General features: G+C 32.2%; 1 protein-coding gene across 2 annotated transcripts; it reads right to left on the bottom strand.

Annotated features, from left to right (window-relative positions):
* Positions 1-15,328: 15,328 nt before the first annotated feature.
* Positions 15,329-25,081, bottom strand: LOC127126202 (uncharacterized). Of its 2 annotated transcripts, none has more exons than XM_051055088.1 (12): positions 24,941-25,081; positions 24,632-24,857; positions 24,217-24,476; positions 22,652-22,805; positions 22,291-22,400; positions 22,107-22,194; positions 21,157-21,483; positions 21,006-21,080; positions 19,705-20,243; positions 16,754-16,862; positions 16,485-16,664; positions 15,329-15,763 (listed from the first exon to the last, which is right to left on the bottom strand). In XM_051055088.1, the coding sequence occupies exons 2-12, from the start codon at positions 24,797-24,799 to the stop codon at positions 15,587-15,589; spliced, it is 2,187 nt and encodes a 728-aa protein (XP_050911045.1). In that variant the 5' UTR covers positions 24,800-24,857; positions 24,941-25,081; the 3' UTR covers positions 15,329-15,586. The 2 variants fall into 2 exon arrangements, with proteins under 2 accessions (XP_050911045.1, XP_050911046.1); XM_051055089.1 differs by having other exon boundaries at positions 24,632-24,846.
* Between the last annotated feature and the right edge of the window lie 1,790 nt (positions 25,082-26,871).

Raw genomic sequence — 26,871 nt, 5'->3', positions numbered from 1 at the left:
ATTAAGACTATTATGTTTGTAGACTGATGATCACATCTCATGGATCATGGATAAAGAGTTATCAAGTCTTAAACATAGGTATGAATATTAGGAGTAATATTTATACCGGATTGACCCGCTATGAGAATACTATATAGAAAGTTATGCAAAGTGTCATAAGTTATTCTCATGGTGATAATGGTGTATACCACTCTTCGACCTGAAACCACTATGGACCCTAGATGTGGAGTCGAGTGCTTTATTGCTGATCCAACGTTGTCCGTAACTGGATAACCATAAAGACAGTTGATGGGTACTCCACGAAGCATGCTAAGGGACATGAGTGACCTAGATGGAATTTGCCCATCCTGCATAACAGGATAAATGTCTATGAGCCCAATATTGAACTGGACAAGGATGACACGGTTTATGCCTTGTGTTCAATATAGACATAAGGGCAAAAGGGTAATTATACACATAAGTATTATCACAGAAGGAATTGTCAGATCACATGACATTTTCGTGTCTTGGGTAGCAGTGATGTGTTGCTAGATACCTCTCACTGTTTATTATGTTAAATGCGTGATTTAATGTAATTGCCAACGTCACGAAAACCTACAGGGTCACACACAAAGGAAGGATTGATGAGAGATAGAGTAACTAAGGAATACCGTAAGGTACGGTGCCCTTAAGTGAATTATAGAACATCATAAGGTACGGTATACTTGAGTAGAATACGAAATATGGTAAGGTACCATGGGCTTAAGTGATTTTGGGCATATTATAAGATATGGGCCAAAATACACTTAAGTGGGCCTTTTAGCTTGAAGCCCACACAAGTGGTTCTATAAATAGAACCCTTGTGCAGAAGCATTCATTGCGGTTGCATTACTTTCGTTTTCTCACTCTCTCTCTCTCTCTCACTCAAAGCCTTCATTCGTACCAGCTAGCACTGAGATTGAAGGAACCCGTTCGTGTGGACTGAGTAGAGACGTTGTCATCGTTCAACGTTCGTGATCGCTCCGTGGATCTGCATCAAAGGTTTTGATCGTCACAAGAGATCTGCACCAAAGGTTTCAATCGTCACAAGAGGTAAATATTCTATCACTAATCATGACCATTCGTAAGGATCTCTAAAGGAGAAAATTTTAATTTCCGCTGCATTTTGGATCGCAATTCTCCTTCAACATATACATATGGATGCCATGTTTGATGATTATGAGAGTCATCTGGTATTGGAGGAGGCACATAATACCATAGCTAAAAGCGATTGGAGCTACGTTGATGGGTACATCAGGGGGTTCTTCAGGGTGTCGTATATGTATATGGTGCAAGTTGCTCCAAGAGATCCACTAAAGCCACCTCATCAAGAGATACTAGAGGAGAAGCAGACATAGTCAGATCATGTTGAGGATGTCTTGCATAGATGTCGTCATATAATGGAGATTACGCAGCAGGCGTAGACATATGTATCTTCCCTGATGGGTCTGATGTGAGGCAGGTCCTAGATGCCATCATGACGGAGGCACGAGGGACATTGATGTACCTGAGATAGCGTCGGAGGACGGGGGGATTGATGGCCGAGGAGGCATAGGAGACAGACGAAGCAAAGGAGATGTAGTCTGACATACGCAGTAGTGCAGTGGTATATAATAGTTGTACTTTGGATTCATTATGGATTTTATTTTATTTTCACCTCATGCTATTTTATCGTGTATTTCGACTTTATTTATATATGATATTTTTGGACCATCTGGATTTATATACATCATTTTTTGCATATCAATTGTATGGTTTGAATCTCGTCACAAACATGGTACATAACGTTTATAAATATTCATCTGAACATAACATGCAGTGTTCTGGTATGTTACAGAGATGCATCCCCGTAAAACAAACAATGATACGTCTCCAGTACAAAATCCGTGTCAAATGCCTTTTAGAGTTAGTGTATCGTGTATGACTTTTAAAATATTATGGAGATGAATCTTCGAATCATTTAATGTTTCAAGGTACGTCCGGGAGATGCATCTCCGGAATCTAGGGGCATTTAAGTATTTTCACGTGGTGTACTAGTAAAACATATGGTGCATTAAAAGATTTTCGAAGCTCAATTCAAGAACATATATGTCAAGGTAATCTGTCGAGGATTCAGAATGCTCACAATAAGAATTTTGCACTTAATCCTCGTCCTTGAAAGATTGTCTATGTGAGATATAATCAATCGAACACCCTCACATGAGGTTTCAAATCACACGGAGACGACTCTAAAAATTCACACTATATAAAATCAAGTGTGCACACATTTATGATATTCTTTCATTTACATGCTTAAATTACTTTTGCATTCATTTACTAACTTAAATGTTATAGTACTAACTTTGTAATTTCACCATTGTTCTGATGTATCAGAAACTCACTCTACCACGCCAAAATTTAAACTCATTTGATCTTCACATATTTTTAGTTCAGTTACATAATAATCTATATATCTGGAGAGAAAAAAAAGTTATATAATAGATATTAATGAGATTTTGTTATTATTTGTTAGTTGAGATTTTTCTTTAATTTATCAAAAAAAAAATACTTTTATACAAAACTTGATACAACAATATGTCATTTGTATTAGACTAAAATTTCCATTTAAATCACAGGAGAATAATTTCTAATCAAATAAAAGATAATAAAATCGTTCTCTAAAAAATAGATTTGCTTGATTCATTTATTATTTTTGATTTGTCGTGTCAGATTTCTTAATACTACAAATTCACATATTATTGTCATAGAAATATATATATTTTCTTAAAATGATGATAAATACTAAACTATATTCTATTAGAGAGAGCATAAACTAAAGTTTCTATGTCACAAATCAGGAAAATCAATCGCCATGTTGATTTTAATTACAATAAAAGAGAATATTAAAGGTATTTGGGTTGGATCATTAAAAAAAATTGATATACAATTTCAATAATTTAAAAATATTTAAAATGATATAAAATTTGATACAACATGTCATTTGTATCAATGTTTTTTCTAGATAAAAATCTAAATTTTTTCAATAGATGGAAATAACCACTTCATTTTGTGTTGGAAAATAATTTCTAATAAAGAAAATAAAACAAAATCGTTCTCTAGAAAACAAAATTGCTTTGCTTATTTTTATTTTCTTAGTTGCAGTGTCTGATTTATTTCTTACCGATACTCCAAATTCACATATTATTTTCGTAAAAATATATTATATTTTTTCTTAAAATGATGATAAATACATAAACTATAATCTATTAGAGATGGTATAAAGTGAAACTTCTATCTTATAAATTAGAATAATCAATCTCCATTTTAATTTTGATTATAATAAAAAAATAAAAATAATTACGATAAAAAAATTAGAGTGTGTGGATTGGGTCATAGAAAGATAATTTGGTACAATGGTTTTGAATAATTTAAAAATATGTTAAATGATATACAATTTAATCCAACAATATGTCATTTGTATCAATGTTTTTTCAAAGAATTTTTTTTCCATTTCTTCAATAGAGGAAAAACATCAGTCTATTGTGTCGTAAAATAATTTCTAATCAATCAGAAAATAATAAAATCTTTCTTTAAAAAATAAAATTACTTTGTTCATTTGTCTTTTTCTTAATTGTCTTGTCAAATCTCTTATCTTAACATTTCAAATTCATATATTGTAGTAGAAATATACTTTATATTTTCTTTAAATGATGATAAATGAATAAACTATATTCTATTAGACTAGGCATAAACTAAAATTAATTTCCATGTTAATTTTAATTACAATAAAAAAATATTAAAATATGCGGGTTGGGTCATATAGAAAAATGTTAAATATACGACATTTATGCAATATAAACGAGTTTCGCTTTACCCCTATAATACTTTTTTTTTGTTTTCTCCCTTAAATGTATAATTTGAACACTGAGGGATAAATAAAAATATATATATTACAGATGGTAACTTTTGTGCTTAGGGGACAAAAGACATATAATCTTAACATTTCAAGAGGGAGATCTAATTTTTTTTTACAGAGCTAAACCGAATTTCACTAATATTGTAGGGGGTATCGTATATTTAACCCTATAAAAAACTAGTTTAGCATAAAATAGTTTTGAATAATTTAAAAATATTTTCAATAAAGTTTGATACAATAGTATGTCTAAGGGTGACAAAAGATCATGCCCGGTCCGTTTAGGCCCGTCGCGCAAAGCGCGCAAAAAAACTGTAGCGGGACGGGACATACATTGTTGACAGCGCAAACCTAAAATCCTGATCCGCCCCAAAAAAAAAATGAAAGTAAGGAAGAGCGGGTTCACGAGCATTACATTTTTTATACTTAAAAATTGAAAATAATTATATTAATACACGCGCTCGCAAAAATCCACAAAAAAATGAGGCGAGACAGAGCAAACATATTAGAGAGTGCAGACCTAAAACTTTGTCCTGCATTACGAAAATGCGGGCGAAACGATCATGTCCGGTGAGGTGGACCCGTTTTATCATCCCTAAGTATGTCATTTGTATCAATGTTTTTCCTAAACAGAAATTTTCATTTCTTCAAGAGATGGATAGAATCACTCCATTTTTGTGTCCGAGAATAAATTCTAATCAAGCAGAAAATAATGAAATTATTCTCTAAAAAACAAAATTGTTTTGTTCTTTTGTCATTTTCTTAGTTGTCGTGTCGAATTTCTTGCTTTAATACTTTAAATTCAAATATTATTAATATACTTTATATTTTCTTAAAATGATGATAAATGCATAAACTATATTCAATTAATGAGGACATCCAAGATTCTGTCTTACAAATAAGAAATCATGTTAATTTTAAGGAAAACTAGTAAAGGACCCGTGCGTTCGCACGGGTCGCGCAAGTGCAATAATTTATTTTAAAAAAATTAAAATATAATATATTTTTTTGTTTATATATATATATATATATATATATATATATATATATATATATATATATATATATATATATGGTTGGATCAACGTACACAAATTTATTGCATAAGAGTTTTTTTTTAATGTAATGGATGTTAAATGATCAATAAATGGGTTCAAAAAATTTCCACAAATAACTTTTTCCAGTTTGGGACATAATAAAGTAAAACATTATTAATTTATAGTAATATAATTTGCTTAATTTTTTTTAATACTATATTAAGGAAATAATCAAAAAATATAATACAATAATATTTTTACAATTTATTGATATATTGATATATAATAAACATTTTTATGTAATTGTTTTTTTAATTTCTAACACCATTAGGCATGCTGAAACCAAACATGACATGCAATAATCTATTTATAATTTAGTCGTATACACATATTTCATAAGATGACAACGTATTTTATTATCAATCTAAAATACTTATTAACATTTGAAGATATGATACTCATATAAATTTTGTAGTTGAAAGAACACACAAAACACAATGTTCAACATAACAACATAGGATTTTGAATAATTTCACACACATGAATTAAATACTCATTATCATCCTTTAAACCATACATGAAATATAAATGTCAATTGTAATCCCACAAAATAAACACTTCAAAAAAGTAAGAACACATCCTACAACCAAAACATATCATGTTCTTAACAACTTCATACTTAAACTCATTTTGGTGCTAAAAAGTTCATAAAATATATTTCAATATCAAATTTCCGAAAATTCTAATTAAGAAGATGGTTCTATCTTTAATTTCTTAGATGGTTTGGTGCCTGATAATTGCGTAGCGCCAGACGCTTCAAAATCAACTTCTTCACCCTTGTCAGCAATTACAACATCCTTAACCGGAGTCATTAGAATGATTGATTCTGGATCATTTTCACCAGATGCAGATAATGTTTGCTTGCAATATAAAAAATTAATTGTCAGATATAAAATGAATTATAATAATACAATATTTATCATAGAAAATTATTATGTTAACAAATGAAGATACTTATTGCGGAAGTTTCCAAATTTTCTTTGTTAGGGACCAACTTTGCATATTCAGTTTTAGACTGATTCTGCACATTGAAACATCGAATATTTATTATACTTGTTAAATGTTTAAATAATACATGAATTAAGTGAATATTATACGTCTTCTACTATGTAGTCATTTTCAATCTCTTTAACAAAGGCTTCATCATCACAAAGCTTCCAAACAGACGCTTGGGAAAACGTTGGTTGCACCTTAACTCTAAAAGCCATTTTCTTATTCAACAGCATTTCAAGCTCATCAGGATAAACCATTGGATCATCTTCTCCATTCTAATGGAAAAATAAAATATCAACCATGAGTGATAATCTGAACTTTACAACTCGATAAACTATTAACATTTTAACTTATGTATAACAATGTACCTCCACCATAGAGTTATGCATAAATTCAGCAGTCATTCCAAGTATAGCAGCACATTCGGAATCCCAGAATACAAATCGATATTTTGATTCACCATTGCTAACATATATCTCAATCTTGTACCTATAGTATTTTAAACGAAGAAAATAATATGATTAATAACAAATCCATTACCAAATTTATTTGCAATTCATCTAGATTATATGTACCTTGGTATAGGCTGTTCGACTTTTTGCCCACATGAACATTCATAAGCTTTTTCAGGATTAGGTGCCTTCGAAGAACACCTTGTGCAGCCATAATAAAACCATCCATACTTTGAGACAGCAAATTTCAATGTGGTTGCTACAGTAACACATAAAGTTTCCTAAAAGCAAATCAAAAATGATATTAATTTCAAAAAGCAAACAATATAATTGTAATAGTAAAGATAAATTCGGCTCTATAGTATTCAACTTACATGTTTGATTTTGCAGAACTGACTTAAGGACATACATTTCGCATTATGAACAAACCTTTCTACTGGCGAATACTGAGAACCACCAGACCAATTAGAAAGAGATTTTGCAGATTGAGTAGGCTTCTCCTTCTGTTCATTAGTAGGCAGCCTATAGAAATAAGATTGTTTTTGAAATTAAAAATTATGTATAATAATCTGAATATAAATAAATAAATAAAATCCATACTTAGACATAAAATCTTGAATTTCAGGGATGTCTTCATTTATCAACAATTTGGAACCACTCCATGCATTTGACACTGTAAATTGTATAATTAATATAAAAATTATTGAACGTATAATGAAAAATACAAATCAGCTATGTATTTATAAAGTCTGATAATGTAATACCTTGGCCATCTTTTACCATTGCATGAGTGAGCAGAATTACAATAGCTCCATTGTTTTTAGGATCATTGTAGTAAGCCAAAAATTTTGATTCATAGATTTCCCATAAATTGAAATTTATGCAATTACCCCTATTTTGCAATATAAATAAACAATATTATATGATGGGATTCAGTGATGCAAAATATATAAATTTATCAAACACATAAGTTATGAAAACAATGCGCATTACTTCAAATCTTTCAGCACAACAGAAACAACAACTTTCTTCCCCGGAGTGTTGGATTGGATATGGTTTGTCTCACTAACAGCACCAATAATATCTACATTAAAGTAAGGTTCATTATTGAATGTGTTTGCAAATATATAAGTTATAATAGAATTTAAATTACCTTCCAGTCTATCGATTTTGCATTTGCCTTGAAGTATCTCACCAAAATCTTTAAAGAAATATCCTTTAGGTGGAATATTTTGAAGAGCGGGTTCACGAGCATTACATTTTTTATACTTAAAAATTGAAAATAATTATGTTAATACACGCGCTCGCAAAAATCCACAAAAAAATGAGGCGAGACAGAGCAAACATATTAGAGAGTACAGACCTAAAACTTTATCCTGCATTACGAAAATGCGGGCGAAACGATCATGCCCGGTGAGGTGGACCCGTTTTATCATCCCTAAGTATGTCATTTGTATCAATGTTTTTCCTAAACAGAAATTTTCATTTCTTCAAGAGATGGATAGAATCACTCCATTTTTGTGTCCGAGAATAAATTCTAATCAAGCAGAAAATAATGAAATTGTTCTCTAAAAAACAAAATTGTTTTGTTCTTTTGTCATTTTCTTAGTTGTCGTGTCGAATTTCTTGCTTTAATACTTTAAATTCAAATATTATTAATATACTTTATATTTTCTTAAAATGATGATAAATGCATAAACTATATTCAATTAAAGAGGACATCCAAGATTCTGTCTTACAAATAAGAAATCATGTTAATTTTAAGGAAAATGCTAACGAGTGTTTTATACACACTTTTTAAAGATCTTAATTTTTTTAAATGCGCGAATGAATGCATTAAAAATTGAAATAATTATTTTTTAAAAATATATATTTTTTAAATCTTTAAGGATGCCTCTAAAATACTCGTCAATATAACTCTAATTTTAATTATCATAAAAAAAATTAGAGTATGCAGGGCTTAAGTCATAGAAAGATATTCCCTCAGTTTTTTATTATAAGTCATTTTTGACTTTTCATACGTATTGAGAAATGTAATAATTATGGTATGAAAAAGATAAATTATTAAGGATTTTACAAAATTGTCCTTCATTAATTATATTGGAAAGATAAATTGACATAATTGATATGAGAGAGAATAATAAATATTTAAGGGTATAATAAAAAAAATAACATTAATAATTCATTGGTATGATAAAACGAATTATATTATGGTACAAAATATTTTTCCAAAGTGACATATAATAAAAAACAGAGGTAGTAATTTCGTTTACAATAGTTTGAATAATTTTAAAATATTTTAAATGATACAGTATGTCATTTATATCAATGTTTTTTCTAGATAGAAATTTCTATTTCTTTAATAGATGGAGAGAATCACTTCATTTTTGTGTCCGAGAATAATCTCTAATCAAATAGAAAATATAAAACCGTTCTTTGAAAAACAAAGTTGCTTTGTTAATTTGCCATTTTCTTAGTTGTCTTGTCGGTTTTCTTACCTTAATACTCTAAATTCACATATTATTCTCATAGAAAATATATATATATGGTAATAAATGCATGTTATATTTTATTAGAGAGGATGAAAACAAAATAGTCTATCTTAATAATCAATAAAATCTATCTTCTTAAAAATGTTAACTTTAATTATAGTAAAAAATATTGAGTAGATCTTACACAATCTTACAAAATCGACTTGTAAGTCATTTGATATAAACTCGCTCACACCCAACACTTTTAGCTTTGGTACGTGGATATAACGATCAACCATACTTACAACAAAACCGGTATATGTCTAATATGAGTTAAATAGATTAGTTGTCTAACTAGACTTTAATTTTGGTCTTTTTTAAAAGATACATTCTCCAAGCATACTTGTTTCTTGAAGTATCTTGAAGTAATTAATGCATAATTGAGAAATCAAAATTTCATTTTTTTTGTCTATGAGATTTCTATCCTTAGAAATTACTCGAGCTCACATAAGTTCTTGACTTTGAATTCCTTAGCTAGAAGGTTATTTAGCTTGTTCACTTGTTCATTGTCATATTTTCACAATTATGATATCATCAAATAGATAATAAATAAAATTATTTTTCCATTCACACTATTTGACAAACATAATATGATCTATTTCACATTGAACAAAACCATATTGTTTGGCAACTTTTGTCAATTTGTAAAGCCACTTTAAAGTCATGAAGAGATTTATGAAATTGACACACCAAGTTGGAGGTCCTTGTGACTGTGATTCAAATTCCAGAGATATTTTCACATATACATCTTCTAACTCCTCTAAAAATGTATTATTTATGTTAGAAGTTAGTAATTCATTGTTTAATAGGAAAGTATGTATTTAACAATGTTGTATTCGACCTAATCCAAGTAATTGTAGACAACATAGTCAAAGATAATTGAGTAGGAGTTAGCTGTACTCGACAAAGTCGAATAGAACATGTGGATGTAAAATGTTGTAAGCATGTATTCGACTATATTCGACATAGTCGAATACTGCACTTAGAGAATTTTTTGTAATCGTTGTCTATATAAAGACATGTGATGATGTAAATAAACACAACAACTTTATAATAAAATTTCTCTTTTCATAATATAGTTTCTCTCTCTCTCTCTCTTATTTTCTCTTTTCTTCTTCATTCTTCTTGAAAACACTAATTATTCCAACAAATTGATATCAATAATCCTGGTTAAGATTACGTCAATCGGTAATGGAAAAATAACAACATAACATCAATGTAATTTCCTACAAATCTATCAGTTTTCAAAGGTGAGAACTACGAGAGATGGATTGCACAAATGAAGGTCATCTTCAGATTTCAAGATGCAGCTGATACCGCGAGTGATAGAGTACCCGCGTTAGAAGTGAATGCAAATGATGTTCAAAATATTGTGTACAAGGAACAAAGGAAGAAAGATGTAAAAGTTCTTTTCTTGATTCATCAATGTGTGGATCCTAATGTGTTAGAGAAGATATTTGAAGAAGAAACGTCCAAAGAAGTGTGAGACAAGTTAAAGAACATGTATGGTGGAAATGAAGAGGTTGAGAGGATGAAGTTGCAGACACTGAGAAAGTAGTTTGAGATAACAAAGATGAACGAAGATGAATCGATTGTTGATTTCTTCTCAAGATTAGTGTTACTCGCCAACCAGATAAAGGCATGTGGTGAATTAATCAATAATTTGCAGAAGATCGAGAAGGTGTTAAGATCTATGACTGCAAGCTTTATCATTGTAGTGCCTATCAAAGAGTCCAAGAACATAGCTGAGATGAAATTGGAAGAACTTGAAGCTTCATTAGAGGCTCATGAGATGAGATTGAAGCAAAGAAACTCAGAAAGAGAGAAAGTGGTTGAACATGTACTACAAGCAAGATTCACCAAGAAGTCTGGAAAAGAAAAGGAGAAGTAGAGAAAGAATCTTATGAATGATCAGAATTCAAGCAAGAATTCTAAGAATTACTTTGATTTGATCAAGAAAGGAATAATCAACAAGTAATTGAGGAAGAAATTTGATATGAAGGAGGTGCAGCATTACAACTGTCAAGGATTTGGTCATTATGCTCGAGATTATCGAAGAAAGAAGGAATCAATAGCAAAAGATAATGAAGAAATGAAATATTCACATGCTGGAGAAAGCGACTCCGATGATATGCTAATCATGGCCAATACTCAGTCAAAGAATGAACAAACCAATATGTGGTATCTGGATTCAGGATGCAGTAACCACATGACTGGTAATAGAAATTGTGTTTCACCAAGTTAGATGAATCGATTAAGAACGTGATCAGGTTTACAGATGATTGGCACGTCACATCAAGTGGAAAAGGAAATATACATGTGGTTAAAAGAGATGGTCATAGGGTCACTATTATTGATGTATTGTATGTAACTTCGATTAAAAGTAATTTGATAAGCATAAATCAATTACTTACAAAAGGGTATAACATGAAGTTGGAAGAAAATCAGATGAAATTGTATAATGGTGAAGGAAGGATGATCCTGAAAACACCATTGGTAGATAATAAAACCTTCAAGATTGATATCAACATAGTTGATCATCAATGGCTTGTTTCGACTATTGTAGAAGACAAGAACTGACTATGCCATCACATGTATGGGCATCTAAACTTCAGAGGTCTAGGTATTCTTAACCTGAAGAAGATGGTATATGGCTTGCCTTAAGTGAAATAACCAAGGTAGGTGTGTGAGGAGTGCTGCAAAGCAAAGCAGTATAGGAAATCATTCAAACCTGATTTGTCTATAAAGTCAAAACAAAAGCTAGAGCTTGTTCACTCTGATGTCTGTGGACCTTTTGAAGTAAGATCAAATGAAGGTAATTGTTATTTCATAACTTTCATAGATGAATTCATCACACACACACACACACACACACACACACACACACACACATATATATATATATATATATATATATATATGTGTGTGTGTGTGTGTGTGTGTGTGTGTGTATGTGTGTGCGTGTGTGTGTGTGCGTGTGCGTGTGTATGTGTGTGCGCGCGCGCGTGCACGCGTGTGTGTGTGTGTGTGGATTTATCTTATTGAAAGGAAGAGTGAGGTATTTACACAGTTCAAGAAGTTTAAATTGCATGTCGAGAAACAAAGTGAATACATGTTAATGAAACTGTGAACTGATGGTGAAGGTGAATACACTTCTATGGAATTTGTAAGATTTTGCAATGAGGAATGTATAAAGTATGAGATTATTGCACCATATACACATCATCATAATGGTATAGCTAAGATAAGAAATAAAAGTATACTGAACATGACCATGAGTATGTCGAAAGCTAAAGAAATGCTAAAGTGATTTTGAGGTGAAGTAACTTCGACACCAGTATACATTCTAAACATATATCCAACCAAGAGGATAGTCGACAAGACACCTTATGAGTCTTGGACATGACTAAAGAAAAATGTTATTCATATTAGAATATTTGAATCAGTGTGTTTCAGGCATGTACCTGAGCAATTGAGGAAGAAGCCAAATGACCGAAGTCATTCCATGGTGTTCATATGTTATCGTTCGATTGATGCATGTAAGTTGTATTCACCAAATGATGATAAACTAGTGGTTAGTATGGATGTTATGGTGGGTGAAAGCAAAGGTGAAATTGGACTCAGGGGTCAGTTCGACATGAGCAAGATATAATCACAATTGTGCTTGAAGAAGACTAACAAACTGAAGTCACATCCACTCGAAATGAAGAACCACTTGAGCAGAATGTCAGAAGATCTGCTAGAACAAGAATCGAGTCAACAAGGCTAGCTGGAAATGAGAGATTCTCATACCAAGCAATTGATGCAGATGGTGATTTCGTAGGAGAAGTAATGATGATGGTTGAATCAGAACCAATTGATTTGGATCAAGCCATGAATGGTTCAAATTGGTTGGGAGCCATGCAAGAAGAACTCAGGGTGATCGAGAAGAACAAGACATGGGAGCTTGTTGAAAAGTCAATCAAAAATCCAATTAATGTGAAGTGGGTCTACTAAGGCCAAATGGTGAAATTGCCAAGCATAAGGCACGACTATTAGCAAGAGGTTTTCTATAAAAATATGATATTGACTTTGCCGAAGTTTATGCACCTATTGCGAGGCTGGAAACCATTAGGATTGTTATGTAGACTATATCATACCAAGGATGGAAGATACATCAATTAGATGTAAAGTCAGTATTTCTGAATGGATCATTGGAAGAAGAGGTTTATGTCAGTCAACCACCAGGATTCGAAATCAAAGGGCAAGAGAAAAAGGTGTATAGATTAAGGAAGACTTTATATGGCTTAAAGCAAGCCCCAAGAGGTTTGAATAAAAGGATAAACGACTTCCTGATCAAGGCAGATTTCACAAAGCGTGTCTCCGAGCATGAAATGTATGTCAACGATGCAAGCAGACTCAGTTGAGTCATTATATGCTTGTATATGGATGGCTTGCTGGTCACAAATGCAAATGAGGCAGAAATAAAAGTAGTCATGTCTTAACTGATGCAAGAATTTGAAATGTCCGACCTAGAAAACTTGTCATATTTCTTAGGGATGGAGTTTAAAGACATAAGTGAAAAAATGGTATTGCACTAGAAGAAGGATACTCAAAACATCTTGAAAAAGTTCAAGATGAGCAATTATAATGCAGTTGTCACATCATTAAAGATTGTAGAAAAATTGAGAAAGGATACAAATGATGAGTTTGTAAGTGCAACATTGTATAAGAAAATTATTGGATCCTTAAGGTATCTATGTAATACCAGACCCGACATTTGTTAAAGTGTTAGGTTGTTGAGCAGATTTACGGAGAAGCCGTGAGAATGTAATCTCACTACAACAAAGAGAGTGTTAATATACAAAAAGGGAACAATCGACCATGGTGAGTTAATGCTAAGGCAGAAGAATACAAGCACAAATGCAGAGATACATGGCTACACATATTCAGATTTGAGTAGACATCAAGAAGTGAAGAAGAGTATTGCAGACTACATATTCATGATTTGAGGTGATCTAATCTCATGGAGCTCAAGAAAGCAAAACCTTGTGGTATTATCCTCTTGTGAAGTTGAGTACGTATATGTTGCTCGAAGAGCTCAAGATCATAGAACCTAAGAAAATGAAGTTGTTTGTAGATAACAAGTCAGCTATCGACCTGAAAAATCATCATGTGTATCATGGTATAAGTAAGCACATAGAGATGAGGTATAATTTCCTTAGAGATCAAGTAAATAAAGAAAAGTTTGAGCTTAAGCATTGCAAGTCAGAATGACAACTAACTGATATACTCACCAAAATCCGGAAGAAAGTCAAGTTTGATGAGTTGTAGAAAAACATTGGGATGAGAAGTCTTGAAAACATGAATTAGGTGGTATGTTAGAAGCTAGTAATTCATTGTTTAATAGGAAAGTCTATATTCGACAACGTTGTATTTGACCTAGCCGAAGTAGTTATAAACAACATAGTCGAAGATAGTTTAGTAGGAGTTAGTTGTATTCGACGAAGTCGAATACAAATGTGGACGTCGAATGTTGTAAGTGTGTATTCGACATAGTCGAACACTACATTTAATAAATTTGTTGTTATGGTTGTCTATATAAAGATTTGTGATGATGTAAATAAACATAACAATTTTATAATAAAATTTCTCTTTTTCACAATATATTCATTCTTTCTGAAAACACTAATTGTTCCAACAATTTCATCCTTGTTTTCTTCTAACTGCTACCCGGTATCAAATTTTAAATACTAAAAGTAACATATTTTTCTAGCTTAGGATGAGAAATTCAAGTCAAAACTTTTCTAGCTTTTCCTCAAAATTCTTGAAAATTTCGAGCACAATTAAGTTATCTATTAATTTTTATATGCCAGAATTATATATTAAACCTCTAGCTACATGTATAAATTATCTTAACTGTTTAGATTCTCTTCATTTATCAAAGAGATTGGGGACTTTATTTATTAAAAAAGATGAATACAATATTTTAAAATTATTTTAAATGATACAAAGTTTGATACAGCAGTGTCTCATTTATATCAATGTTTCTCCTAAACAGAATTTTCTATTTCTTCAATAATCATTCCATTTCTAATCAAACAATAAATAATGAACTCGTCATTCTGTCAAAACATGATTGTTTTCTTCATTTGTCATTTTCACACTTGACGTACCTGATTCCTTACCTTGATTCTCCAAACTCAATATTATTTAGCCTTTTAGATAAAAATATATTATAGTCTTTTAGACATGTAAATTTATTTAGCACATCGTTTAACAAGTCCCATAATAAGATGTTTTTCATCCTTCTTTTAGTTCCTTATTTATATTTTATAAATAAACACTACAATTTACGCAAATAGCTATTACAAAACATGTATTTTGAAGGACAGACCAATCAATTCATCCACAAGCTCAAGGGAATTAAAACTTATTTCCAAGAAGATTTCAATTAGATCTGTCTCAATTAAACTAAACTTGTTACGAAGAGATACTTTTATTTAAGATACAACATGAAACTATTAGCAAATATATTGAACATCATAACGAGAGAACCCGACTTGAACAGGGGTTTACCCATGACAATGACTCAAATTCTCAGAATTTTTTCTTGCAAAACCTCTAAACGGTAGTGGAAGAGTTCATCTCGTTCAGTATGCGGTAGTATCTATTATGCTCTGAGGTGTTTTTGAAGGTAGGAAGGAAATCCGTAAGGAATCTTAGAACTGCAGCAAGATGTTGGGAGTCATTGGATACAAAAGCTGCTTCTAAAAACAATGATGGTCGGATGGTATCCACCTGAAAATAATTCTCACAATAGTTAGCTTGGGAGTTATAAACTAAACAAAATCATAAACACAAATCTTGTTTTACTTTCACGATTCGATATACACACACAAGACATCTAGTTGAAGCAGGTCTTGATGGCAGGCTTCAGCAAATTATACATTTCAGTTTATGGTCATAAATAGTTGCTCATTGAAAGAACTTCAAATGTGGGGAAGCCAATGTGCCGAAGCCTTTGGTCATGGAAACTCACTTGTCAAAATATATATTGTCTGATCAGTATGCTAGTGGGTATTCATGCGAAGCGGAAAGAACACATTTCCATATATTATTCTGAGGTTGCAGCCTTGCAGGGAATGTTGGCTAAAGAGGGCCATTCATAGATCAAAGGAGTTTTATTCCAGCACGGACTATTCATATTTTAAGTTCGTAAAAAGTAATTTAAATATATTGATTCATAATTTTAATAGGTTATAAAGATGGTCTTAATTATTTTTAGTTGCATTTTAATCCTATTTTCTGCAAAGGGCTTTCTTCGGAAGCTGGGATAAAAGCTCATCAGCAGAGACAGACAATCAGATGAATGAAATTTCTACAGCAATAAAGCCTACAGAATCATAAGAAAACTGTAGAGCACATATTCCTCAGATTTCCATCATCTCCCTGTTACTTTTAGTATTTAAAACACTGCAAAATTGCTATCCAGAACAGGATCGAGTAAAGTAGAAATTACCTTGTACTTTCGTGCATATCGCAGAGCTTCAAGGTAGTATCCATCTTGCACTAGCAACAATACATAATCATTATGTAAGCCAAGCTGTCTCAGCATATCCAGACCAAGCTTCCTAGTTTGGGTGTTCTGACGTCCAGACTCCAGGAGTTGCAGTGCAACTTCCTTAGAGGGCTCCAAAATCTGCAACAAAAAGTATTAAGTTTAACTATAATTTAACATATAAAAGGCCTTCTATCTTCACGAAAATACTATACAGAGAAATTGGTAACCTTATTTACAATAAACAACCCCAATTCAGCATAACGTTCATTCCGCACCAGAAGTTGAATTATCAATACATATAGATTTGGGAGCACACGAATTTTTTCCAAATTTGCACTGCAACGATAAATAAAGAGCATTGAGAGTTGATTACGAGTGGAAGTAAAACTTATGATCAGATAAGAAATTAGCATGTTAATGTTCCCAAATTTCTGTCTATCATTTCAAGTAGATACCTCATCCAATACACCTAATAAGCATAATATCTCAAGTCAAGTCATTAGTTATAGAAGTTTGAGAAATTAATTTGAGAAGTTTGAGAAATTAATTTGATCTTTCGATACAGACCAATGGAACTGTAACCGAAAAAAGAGATATTAGATGAAAAGAAACGGCAAAAACAAATGCACTTTTAGATAAATAATACTTTACTGTTAATAGAACGATAATAGTAGTAGAGGGTTTCTCTAACTACTTTGCTCTGATGCAGAGAGGAATCCTACTTTGACTCAAACAAAAAACTATTCCTTCATATTCTCTAAAACCCTAAAACTTATTTTTATATAATACTAATGAGATTTTATTGAATAATATCTTTAGTAAGATATTGTTCATAAAATCTATATTATAAATTATTAATAAAATAACTAACTTAGATACCCTACAATTACTAAAACACCTCACTAATAAGTAATAACTTACACTATTGGTCTCTTTGCGTCCACCTTATTACTATAAACACCTCACTAGTAACTTAGACACTAACGGTCTCTTTGGTCCACCTTCTCAGCTTGGATCCATCTTTCTTGTTTACCTTGCAATTATTATTAATATCTATTACAAGTTTTGAAATGAAAAAGTGTAATGTACTTTGACCCATTCTTTGTATTTATTTCATATTATTACTTCGTTCGTCCCATTTTATAACCTAATTCATCCCTACAAAACCGGCTTGTAAGGTGAGGGATGTCGCTCGATATAAATCTTTATTAGACTCTATCTTTAACCAATGTAAAAATTGAGTTTTTTCCCAATACACCTCCTCACGCCCAACACGATTGGGCTTGGTTCGTGTGGTATAAACGGTGGGTGACTCGAATTGTCGATATATGAGACTTGTTTTTCCAAAACACCCCCTTATGTCAAGCATTACTGGACTTGGTGCGCATATAAATGGTGAGTGGCCTAAATTGATAGGCTCGTGATACCATGATAGAATTAGGTGTTGCCATAACCCATCCATACAAAACCGACTAATAAGTTGAGGAGTGCCACTCTATATAAACCTTTATTAGGCTCTATCTTTAACCAATGTGGGACTTGAATTTTTTCCAATATACCCCCTCACGCCCAACACTATTGGATTTGGTTCGTGGATACAAATGGTGTGTGTCTCTTAATCCGATCGATAGACTCTGATATCATATTAGAATTAGAGTTTGACTTAACTCATCCCTACAAAACCGACTTGTAAGGTGAAGAGTGTCACTCAATAGAAACTTTTTTTAGACTCTATTTTTAACCAATGTGGAACTCAGATTTTTCCAACACAACCCCTCATCCCCTCATGCCCGACACTATAGGGCTTGGTGCGTGAATATAAATGGCAGGTGGTCTGAAATATCGATATATGGGACTTGGTTTTTCCAATAACCCTTTTACGCCAAACACTATTGGAATTGGTGTGCATATAAATGGTGGGTGGCCCGAATGATAGGCTATGATACTATGATAAAATTAAAGTTTGACCTAATTCGTCCCTACAAAACCAGCTTGTAACGTGGGGGGTGTCGCTCTATATAAACCTTTATTAGGCTCTATCTTTAAACAATGTGGGACTTAAGTTTTTCCCAATAATAAACATCTATCGACATTTTTCATATGTATTAAAAAAAAGTTAGTAATGTAATTAATGTGCACATTATGTATAAATATTAGGAAACTACCCTTTGTATATAGATGTATTTAATATTGACTTTTCATATTATGAAGCAAAGTAGTAGTATTAATTAGGTTGTGTTTAGAAAAAAATATATTAAATGCATCTAGTAACTTGAAAGGAGGCTTATATTTAGGGACAATTTTTTCTTTTAGTGCTTATAATTAGTGACGGAGGGAGTAATACCCAAGGTATGCTGCAGATTATTGTTGGTTCAGACAATAATCTTTAGGTGCCTTATCTAGCTAAATATTTTGGCATAATGATAATACTGTATTTTTTGCTCTTTAAAAGTGTTTCCAAGACATGAGTTAAAGACCACTCTGCCCAAGAGGTAGGGGCATTCTAACTTTAGATGTAGATTATTAAAAATGAATGTCTCAAGGTTGAGTTTTTTTTTAGCATTTTTGTGTTACATAGATTACTTATCTTGATTACATAATCTTGATATGGGGGCCACTCAAATATCCTGCTAGAAATTTTTAGGGTTCCAGCCTACTATGATACTATCTTGTGTGTTTTTTGTAGTGAACGACATATCTAGTGTCTTTTGTAGGAATTTTGAAAGCCACCTTGTAGGCATCGGAAATTGAAAGGGAAAAGGATGGATCAAGATTAAAATTCTTAATAACAAGCCTACAAATAATAGAGACCATGGTTAGTACCATTTGTTTAAATAGGGATCTTCAAATCTACCCGTGAAAGAAGATTGGTAACAGAAACAATTAAAAGTTGATCTTACGGGAATTGACTCTAAACTAGGTCCCTTGCAATGGAAAACAACATATACTATTTATACCATCGGTTAGAAAGCACAACATCATTGGATTGTTAAGGGCTTAAGGCACAGTTGTAGTTCAAGTTTTCAATGGTTTTTGTAAATAGTTGAAATCATATATCTCATTGTCACACATTATTAGTGGACTAAACTAAACTCCATTAGAAACTAGAGTACGAATCTATGGAATGTTGGAGAGTCAAAACAGACTTTTAGCAAAAAAAAGAGTAGTTTTGGCAAACCTGTGAAGAAACTCAATAATTATAGCAACCAAGTAAGAAGGGTCTCCCACCATCTCTTCATCAACAGGAGAAAAGACAAAGTTGTACATCTCATCTGGTGAAATTGCTGCTGAAGTAAGTTGGGATTCCTCTTGCGCAGACAGTAAAGATGATTGCATAGCATAGGAACTATGAGCTTCATTACGAGGAGAGTTCTCATTGTTTACACTACCCCCAACACGGGCCTCCTTTGAACTGTGTTTAAGATTTGCAAACTGTGATTCATCCTCAGAATACAAAGTTCCGCCGTCAACTCTAGTGGTAGATTCATGTATGATTGATTTCCCAATTGCATCTCTTTCTATAGCAGATACATCAGCGTCAGCATTTTGTGCACCAGAGTTTACTGTCATCTCTGGTTTCAGCCCCTTCAGTAAGCTACAAGTTTTAATTGAATGGGAGAACGAGGTAACTAGTACATTTATAGCCTTGGCAACCACATGCACAGGTCTGTGCTCTAGAATAAGTGTCTGTGTTATATCCAAGCACAATTGTTTAGCCTGAAAAGGCAGAAACAAAGAAAGTTGAGATTTTAATTAATCATCAATTGATTAGTTCAAAGTTTAAAAACAAACGAATACTATTAGTGATTGTAATTCAGAATCAATTAAAAAGACATTTCAATCAATATCAATATAAAACAACTTCTTTTACAGTCAATGTAGATGGAGGGTTATGGCAGAATCACATTCCAGACTCACAGTGCAATGCCCCAAGAGAGAATAACAGGGAATCAATATTATCATGTTTAGTAATAAATTTACAAGGCATCCACAGTATCCCATAAAAAAACAATATTTTCTACTACTTCATGTTATGGGATCCGGGAGAATACATTTTCTCTTATTTCTTTCACCTTGAGGACAAGGTGAAACTTTAGGGAGGAGTATTGTTAGACTTTTCATTTAGTAGAAGTTATGTTTAAGTGGCTATTATTATATTAATTAGGAGCAGTTAGTGGCAGTTATTATATAATTGGGGGCAGTTACATTTTATTAAATTTATGTTCAAGTTGATCACCGGGAAGTAATTCAATGGTTCTTAGGAGAGACCCAACTCTCCAACATTTGGGAAGGGAGAGATCCAAGACTCTCGAATTCTTGGAAGGAACCGGACTGGTACAAACTGACTGACTGCTGGTAAACTTAGTTTAAATTAAAAAAAGAAACAGCCAACAGAAATTGCTGAACTATTGCATCTTGAAGAATTAATCAATTAGAAGCATTATTGTAATGAAGTTGGGATAGATAGGTTGAACATACCTTGTTAGCTTCCAACTTTCGCCGCTGCAGGAAGTCTAATACTGATGGGACATCTGAGTTACTGGCAGAAATTGCCTACAAAATAAGGTTATTCATTTCACAAAAGCACCACCAAATTAGGCATTGTTACCGAAATGAATAAAAAACTTACTTCTAAGTCTATATTGAATTTCCATAACAGCTTATTGGCCACATCGCACACAAAATCAGGGACTAGGAAATTCCATGTATCCGCATATGTAACTGCTTCATGGCCACTCACAGCATTAACATCTGAACTTTCACTACCACTAAATTGAGATGAAGAACTGGACCTGGGGAAACCCCTTAACAATAAAGGAAGTGGTGCGGATATTGGTGCTCGAGAATCTGCAAAGAGATCATAAAGTATAACAACCTTTGCATCAACTTGATGAATAAGAAGTACATTGTCGACCACACTCACAGCAATCCTGCTGGAATAAATTGGTAAAGATCCCTGCAAATATGACATGAGCATAAACTTCAATGAATGACATAACCACTGTTATCATCCATAACCCAGGATATAATTACAAATCCCATATGGACTTGTTTTATTTGTGTGTCTAATTAAAACAGATTTAGAGACTTTTAAGAATTACAATAGGGAGGTAAAACATGTGTAAAATTTGAAGTTAGAAATTAATTTTAATTGATCAGAAGAAACATAATAGTATTAAGATAAATTCAATCAATCTTACCGTTACCAATTTTCAAATTTCTGAAATTACAAAGATCTAATTCTCCATTACTTATTAAATTACTTCAGATTGTTTGCTACTCATGAAACCATACAATGAACTTTTACTTAGTTGTATCTAAATTTTCTGTCAGTAAAAAATGTTTTATCAAATGAAAAAATAATCCAAGTTTGTAAATGATCACAAATATTCATTATATCTGTTTAACATCGTGTATTATAAGTGACATTAGAGTTTCCCCAGAGTAAAATAGAAGGGGAGCATATACTTAATAGAAAATTGGCATATGTTCAAAGAAGCTTTCACCTATGTTATTATGAAACAGAACTTTAGGTTGAACGTAATTTTTAAATCAATAAGAAATTTGAGCAAAACCAACCTGCTGTATCACTGCATCACGATATAGCCTATAGGAATGGAGTAGCATTGCAACTCTATCAACTTGCAAGCAGTATATCCTACCATAACTGTGATTGATTGTTAAAAAAAATCGACAGGCTTACTATCAACTCTATGTTAATTACAAAGGTCTAAGGTTGAAGAAGTAAATAAGTGGTACATACACAGTAACAATAAAGATGTCTTCAGCTGCTAAAACGGGCTTACTATTAGCCTCAGATTTGGCCATAACCATCTCAAACCTTGGTAAGCGAACAACATCTGCAGATGAAATCTAACCAATGTTTTTCTGTATCAGTCAAATGAATTAATACAGGAACACTATCAGATAAAATCTATTTTGATACTGAAGAGTCGTGAGAAGGACTATTAAAGTAGCCGCATTGATACATGGTATTCTTTTCTGAACAATAACGATAATATTTTACTTTGATCAAAACAAAACAAATTACTAATCCTCTATGATGCAATATCTTATTGTACTAAAATTACAAGAAAAAAGAGAAGCAAAAATAATTTCAATACCTGAAATCCATGGAATGTCTTGCACTGCATTCCAGAAGCAAGAAGAACCAGGCGGCTTTCATGTGTGTAAACATACCAACTAACATTCAGTTTCTTTGTTTCCACTAATTGGAGTGATTTTGACTCTGACTTATATGCACACAAGTCTAGACCACTGTAAAAAAAATGGAATAAGTATCTTTTACTCAAGAAACAAAAAAGGAAAAAGGAGGAGGGAGGCAAAATACTCAAGGAGTAGTGTCATATTTGCAATAGTTTAGAATACAATATCATTGTGCCAGAAGTCATATGTAAAAGCTCATGAATTGATAACTCTAGTAGGATTAGTTTGTCTTTTAGCATCATTATTTTGCGCAGCCAACAAAACATTTTAGCAGGTTATTTTGACAGACATCATAAGGAACTGCGAGACTTTTTTGAAATAAAAAATTGGAGATAGAGAAGATTATTATTAATTAAAGTAGCACTAATAGTCATTTTACAATTGTCCCTAAAGGGATTTGAACTCTGTCCCTAGAGATTACGATGTTGAACTTTCATCAATGAGTTGAAACCTCATGGACAAGGAGCTGCAATACTTATTCCTTTAATAAATAATTTTAGATTTGTAGCTTCTCTTTACCTTGCAATATGTTCTTCCCAAAAAACTAAAAAGTAAATAAATGTTCATCCAAGATGACGAAAAATAAACATAAAGTGAGGGGAAGAGAAGTAGGAGAGAATCAAGTGCCACAGATATTAATGTGAGAAGAGAACTAGAAAAAACAGAAGTTGGTCAATATCAAACACTCTGGTGTATAAAACACACTGATGATCAGAAAACAATATAAACTCTAGTTATGAAACATAAATTCAAGAACAACCACCCCATACCTATTGTATAAATAACAAAGCCTCAAAGTCACATTTCACCATGGCTGTGTATAAGTATGACTGAAGAAAACCTTAACCTAATAAGATAAGTATTTCCTATTTAAGTTTGTTCCTTGGGGTAGAAAATTATTTCCATTTTCCCCTTAATATTTATAGAAAAGAATTCCATAATTGCAATGCCTTTCTTCAAATTGTTTGATTCAGATTGTTTCTTCTCAAAAATGATTTTGGAAATAAAGGCATAACAGCATTTTATGTTATTGCATTCCTTATATAAGCAAGTAAAAATGTGCATCAAAACTGCAAAAAAAAATAGCATTCTTCAAAGAATTAAAGCATCCAGACTGGCTCGAAGTTGCTGGACCCCTACCACAAATACTAAAGAACACTACAGAGTGACAAGTCCATGACGAGAGTTTCATAAATATCTAAAGACGGAATTAAGCACCAGCCAAGTAGATCAATGAATATGCTTGATCCAATGATGATTCTTACAAACCTTATAATATAAGACTCCAAATTATTTAATAATTCTTTAAAATCTTATTATAGGACTGAATTTACATACTGGAAACATCCTTACTAGCTTTTGCTGGATCTCATCTGAACTTAACATAAGGACATTAAAAAAAATGCATTACTAACCAACATAACTGTAATAAATGATGAGATGATAAAAGAGGCAACCATACGTGGTCTTAACAATAACAATATCGCACTGTTGACTGTCTGTCCAAAAAAATCCAAGTATACTTTCTGATTCTGTCGTGCACTTATGGCTAAACGTTTCCGCAGTTTCTCTATCCCAAAATTGTATCTCATGGCCTGATCGCTGGATTGCTAAAACCTTTGTGTCTAAAGAATACCGAATAGCTATAATAGGGCCTTCACTTATTGAGTCAGTGGTGGGACCAATGAGAGGATCAAAGAGACTGACTTTCCATGAAAAGACCTAAACATTACAAAAATATATATGATTTGACAGTTGAACATTTATTTACATAGAGAAATAGATAGATAACACATTGTTTTAATAAAATCAAAAAGGTGCACATAACACAAATAATTTTTCACTGCAAAACAAATATATGAAACATATCATGTTACCTGGTCAGCAGTTGGGGAGAGTAGCAACTTATTTCCATCATCATAAAATAAGCCCCTTGATTCAGGAACATTACATCGAAGCGGTGGATACTGAATGTATGCATGTGAAAGACCACTAGATCCCCTCAGACCTATATTAGGCGTTGAGGTTGTTGCTTTTCCAGACATCTTGCTGGTTCTTATTTATACGACAAGTACCAGGGATATGAAACAAACTGCAGCAAAGCTGCTAAAGTTATTTAGACTCTAGGATAATAAAAGGTTAATGTATCTATGATTAACAGGAGATATGAGTGTTAAAGGTTAAACCTTTGCCCGCAAAAAGTTTTAGAACCTTCCTCTTTTAGACTGATAACTGAAAAATTCTATAACCATCAATAAATAATCGTGTTTGTTCAGTGGTCCGGAACAAGGAAGGAGATGGATGTTCACTTAAACCTTCTTTTTGAGCTGTTTGGAGCAATATGTAATTTTAAACATTAGTTATTTAATAGATATGCCAAAATAAAGTAACAGCTATACAATGGACACAACAAAATAGATCAATAACTTTATAAAGAAACAAACATGGAAAAAAATCTGAAACAGTTTGTAAATCTCGAAAGTCATGATCCAATTAAATGAAGTTTACAAAAACATTTCACTTCAGTCTTTCTAGAATGTTGCTTGTGGTTCTATTTCCCCATAATAAAACATAAGAAATAGCTTTACAACTGAAATGCCAAGCCAGAGTAAAAACATAAACTTTATGTCAAAATAATTATAGAATATGATACCGTATTTTGCATACAACTTTTTAACACCAGAAACTCCTTTAAACACACATCACGCTCAATGTCTGGAACCTTAGCTGCAACACAACTCCCATAAGCTTTGGCCTATCGAATGAGAATTAGCCACATCAATTTGCATAATAAGACAGACAGAATATATGAGAAAGTCTAAATGGAAAGAAAGATATATCATAAAACACATTCCCCCCACTATCCAACAACCCGAAACCTCAATCGTAATTGCATGTTTAATGCCTCTAAGTAAATAAATCAAACTTAGTTATCGCAAGTGATAAATGACAAAATCAAGTAAACCATTTACAGGTACCAAAGATTTATGAATATGAATATATGATGAAAAGGCTTTACACAAGACACTAAATTTCATATATCATCCAAAAACCAAAAGCACGTCTCTACAAACCTGAGAAGTACAATTCACTAAAATACGCTTGAGAACAGAGCTAGTATTCTTTTCCTTCATGTTCATAGCACTGCAAAACATACAAAAGCTACAATTAAACCTAATCTACAATTTTTTTTAAATATAAATAACAATTTAGCATTTGTAAGTTCCAGAGATCCTGAATTTCTACTTACAAAAGCTTAATTTCGAAAATCTAGAATCACATAGTTTTTCACACCGGTTAACAACATGATTATCAAAAACCCTAAGTAACCTTCGTAACAAATTGCATGAACCGATAATGCTGCGAGAATAATTCAAATTGAAATTGAAATTGATACTAAACGACGAGAATCGAAAATCAGCATATATATATATATATATGATAATTGCATAGAAATCGAAGAGGTTAATGGAAGCTTACTGTTAAGAATTGTTCATATTCGTTCTTCAACAGAATCAATCGCGGATCACGAATCTTGGTTTTCTATGGGAATGAATGAGAAGCTACAATACATAGAGTGCAGAGTTCCAGTACCTACCAGTCGTATTGCGTTGCGACTTCTATTCCTTTCGGTGTAGTTCAACTGTGGGCCGGAAATCACCGCCAATTCATGGAAAATTTCTATCTGGCACCTATTGACCAGATCCTGCACCCCACATATTTCAAAAATGTTCAAAATACTCCTATTCTTATTTACTTCTCTCAAAATTTACACTTTCACGAAAAAGTTACTATCAAGAAACCAACCAGTAAAAATTGAAAAAATTCGATAGTCTTGTTAAAAATTTGATGCCAAAAAAATGATTTTTACTAGGTTTTAAAAAAATCTGGCATGAGCTTTTACTGGATTATTTGAATTACCATGTATGGAAAATTTTAAAAATGTGGTATATACGAGATATTTTCTCCATCATTAAAAATCTAGTAGTAATACTTTTGTATGATTGTGATTATACTGATATTTTTATAGGATTATGATTGCGGTGACTTTTATATAGTTCATAATGATTTAAAACTTGTATAAATATGTCTCATATGTTCCTAACAAAACACCTCG

Source organism: Lathyrus oleraceus, chromosome 3 (assembly GCF_024323335.1).
Source record: "Lathyrus oleraceus cultivar Zhongwan6 chromosome 3, CAAS_Psat_ZW6_1.0, whole genome shotgun sequence".
Taxonomy (NCBI): domain Eukaryota; kingdom Viridiplantae; phylum Streptophyta; class Magnoliopsida; order Fabales; family Fabaceae; genus Lathyrus; species Lathyrus oleraceus.
Note: the sequence above shows the minus strand (reverse complement) of the source record. Positions and strands in the feature narration are given on the sequence as shown.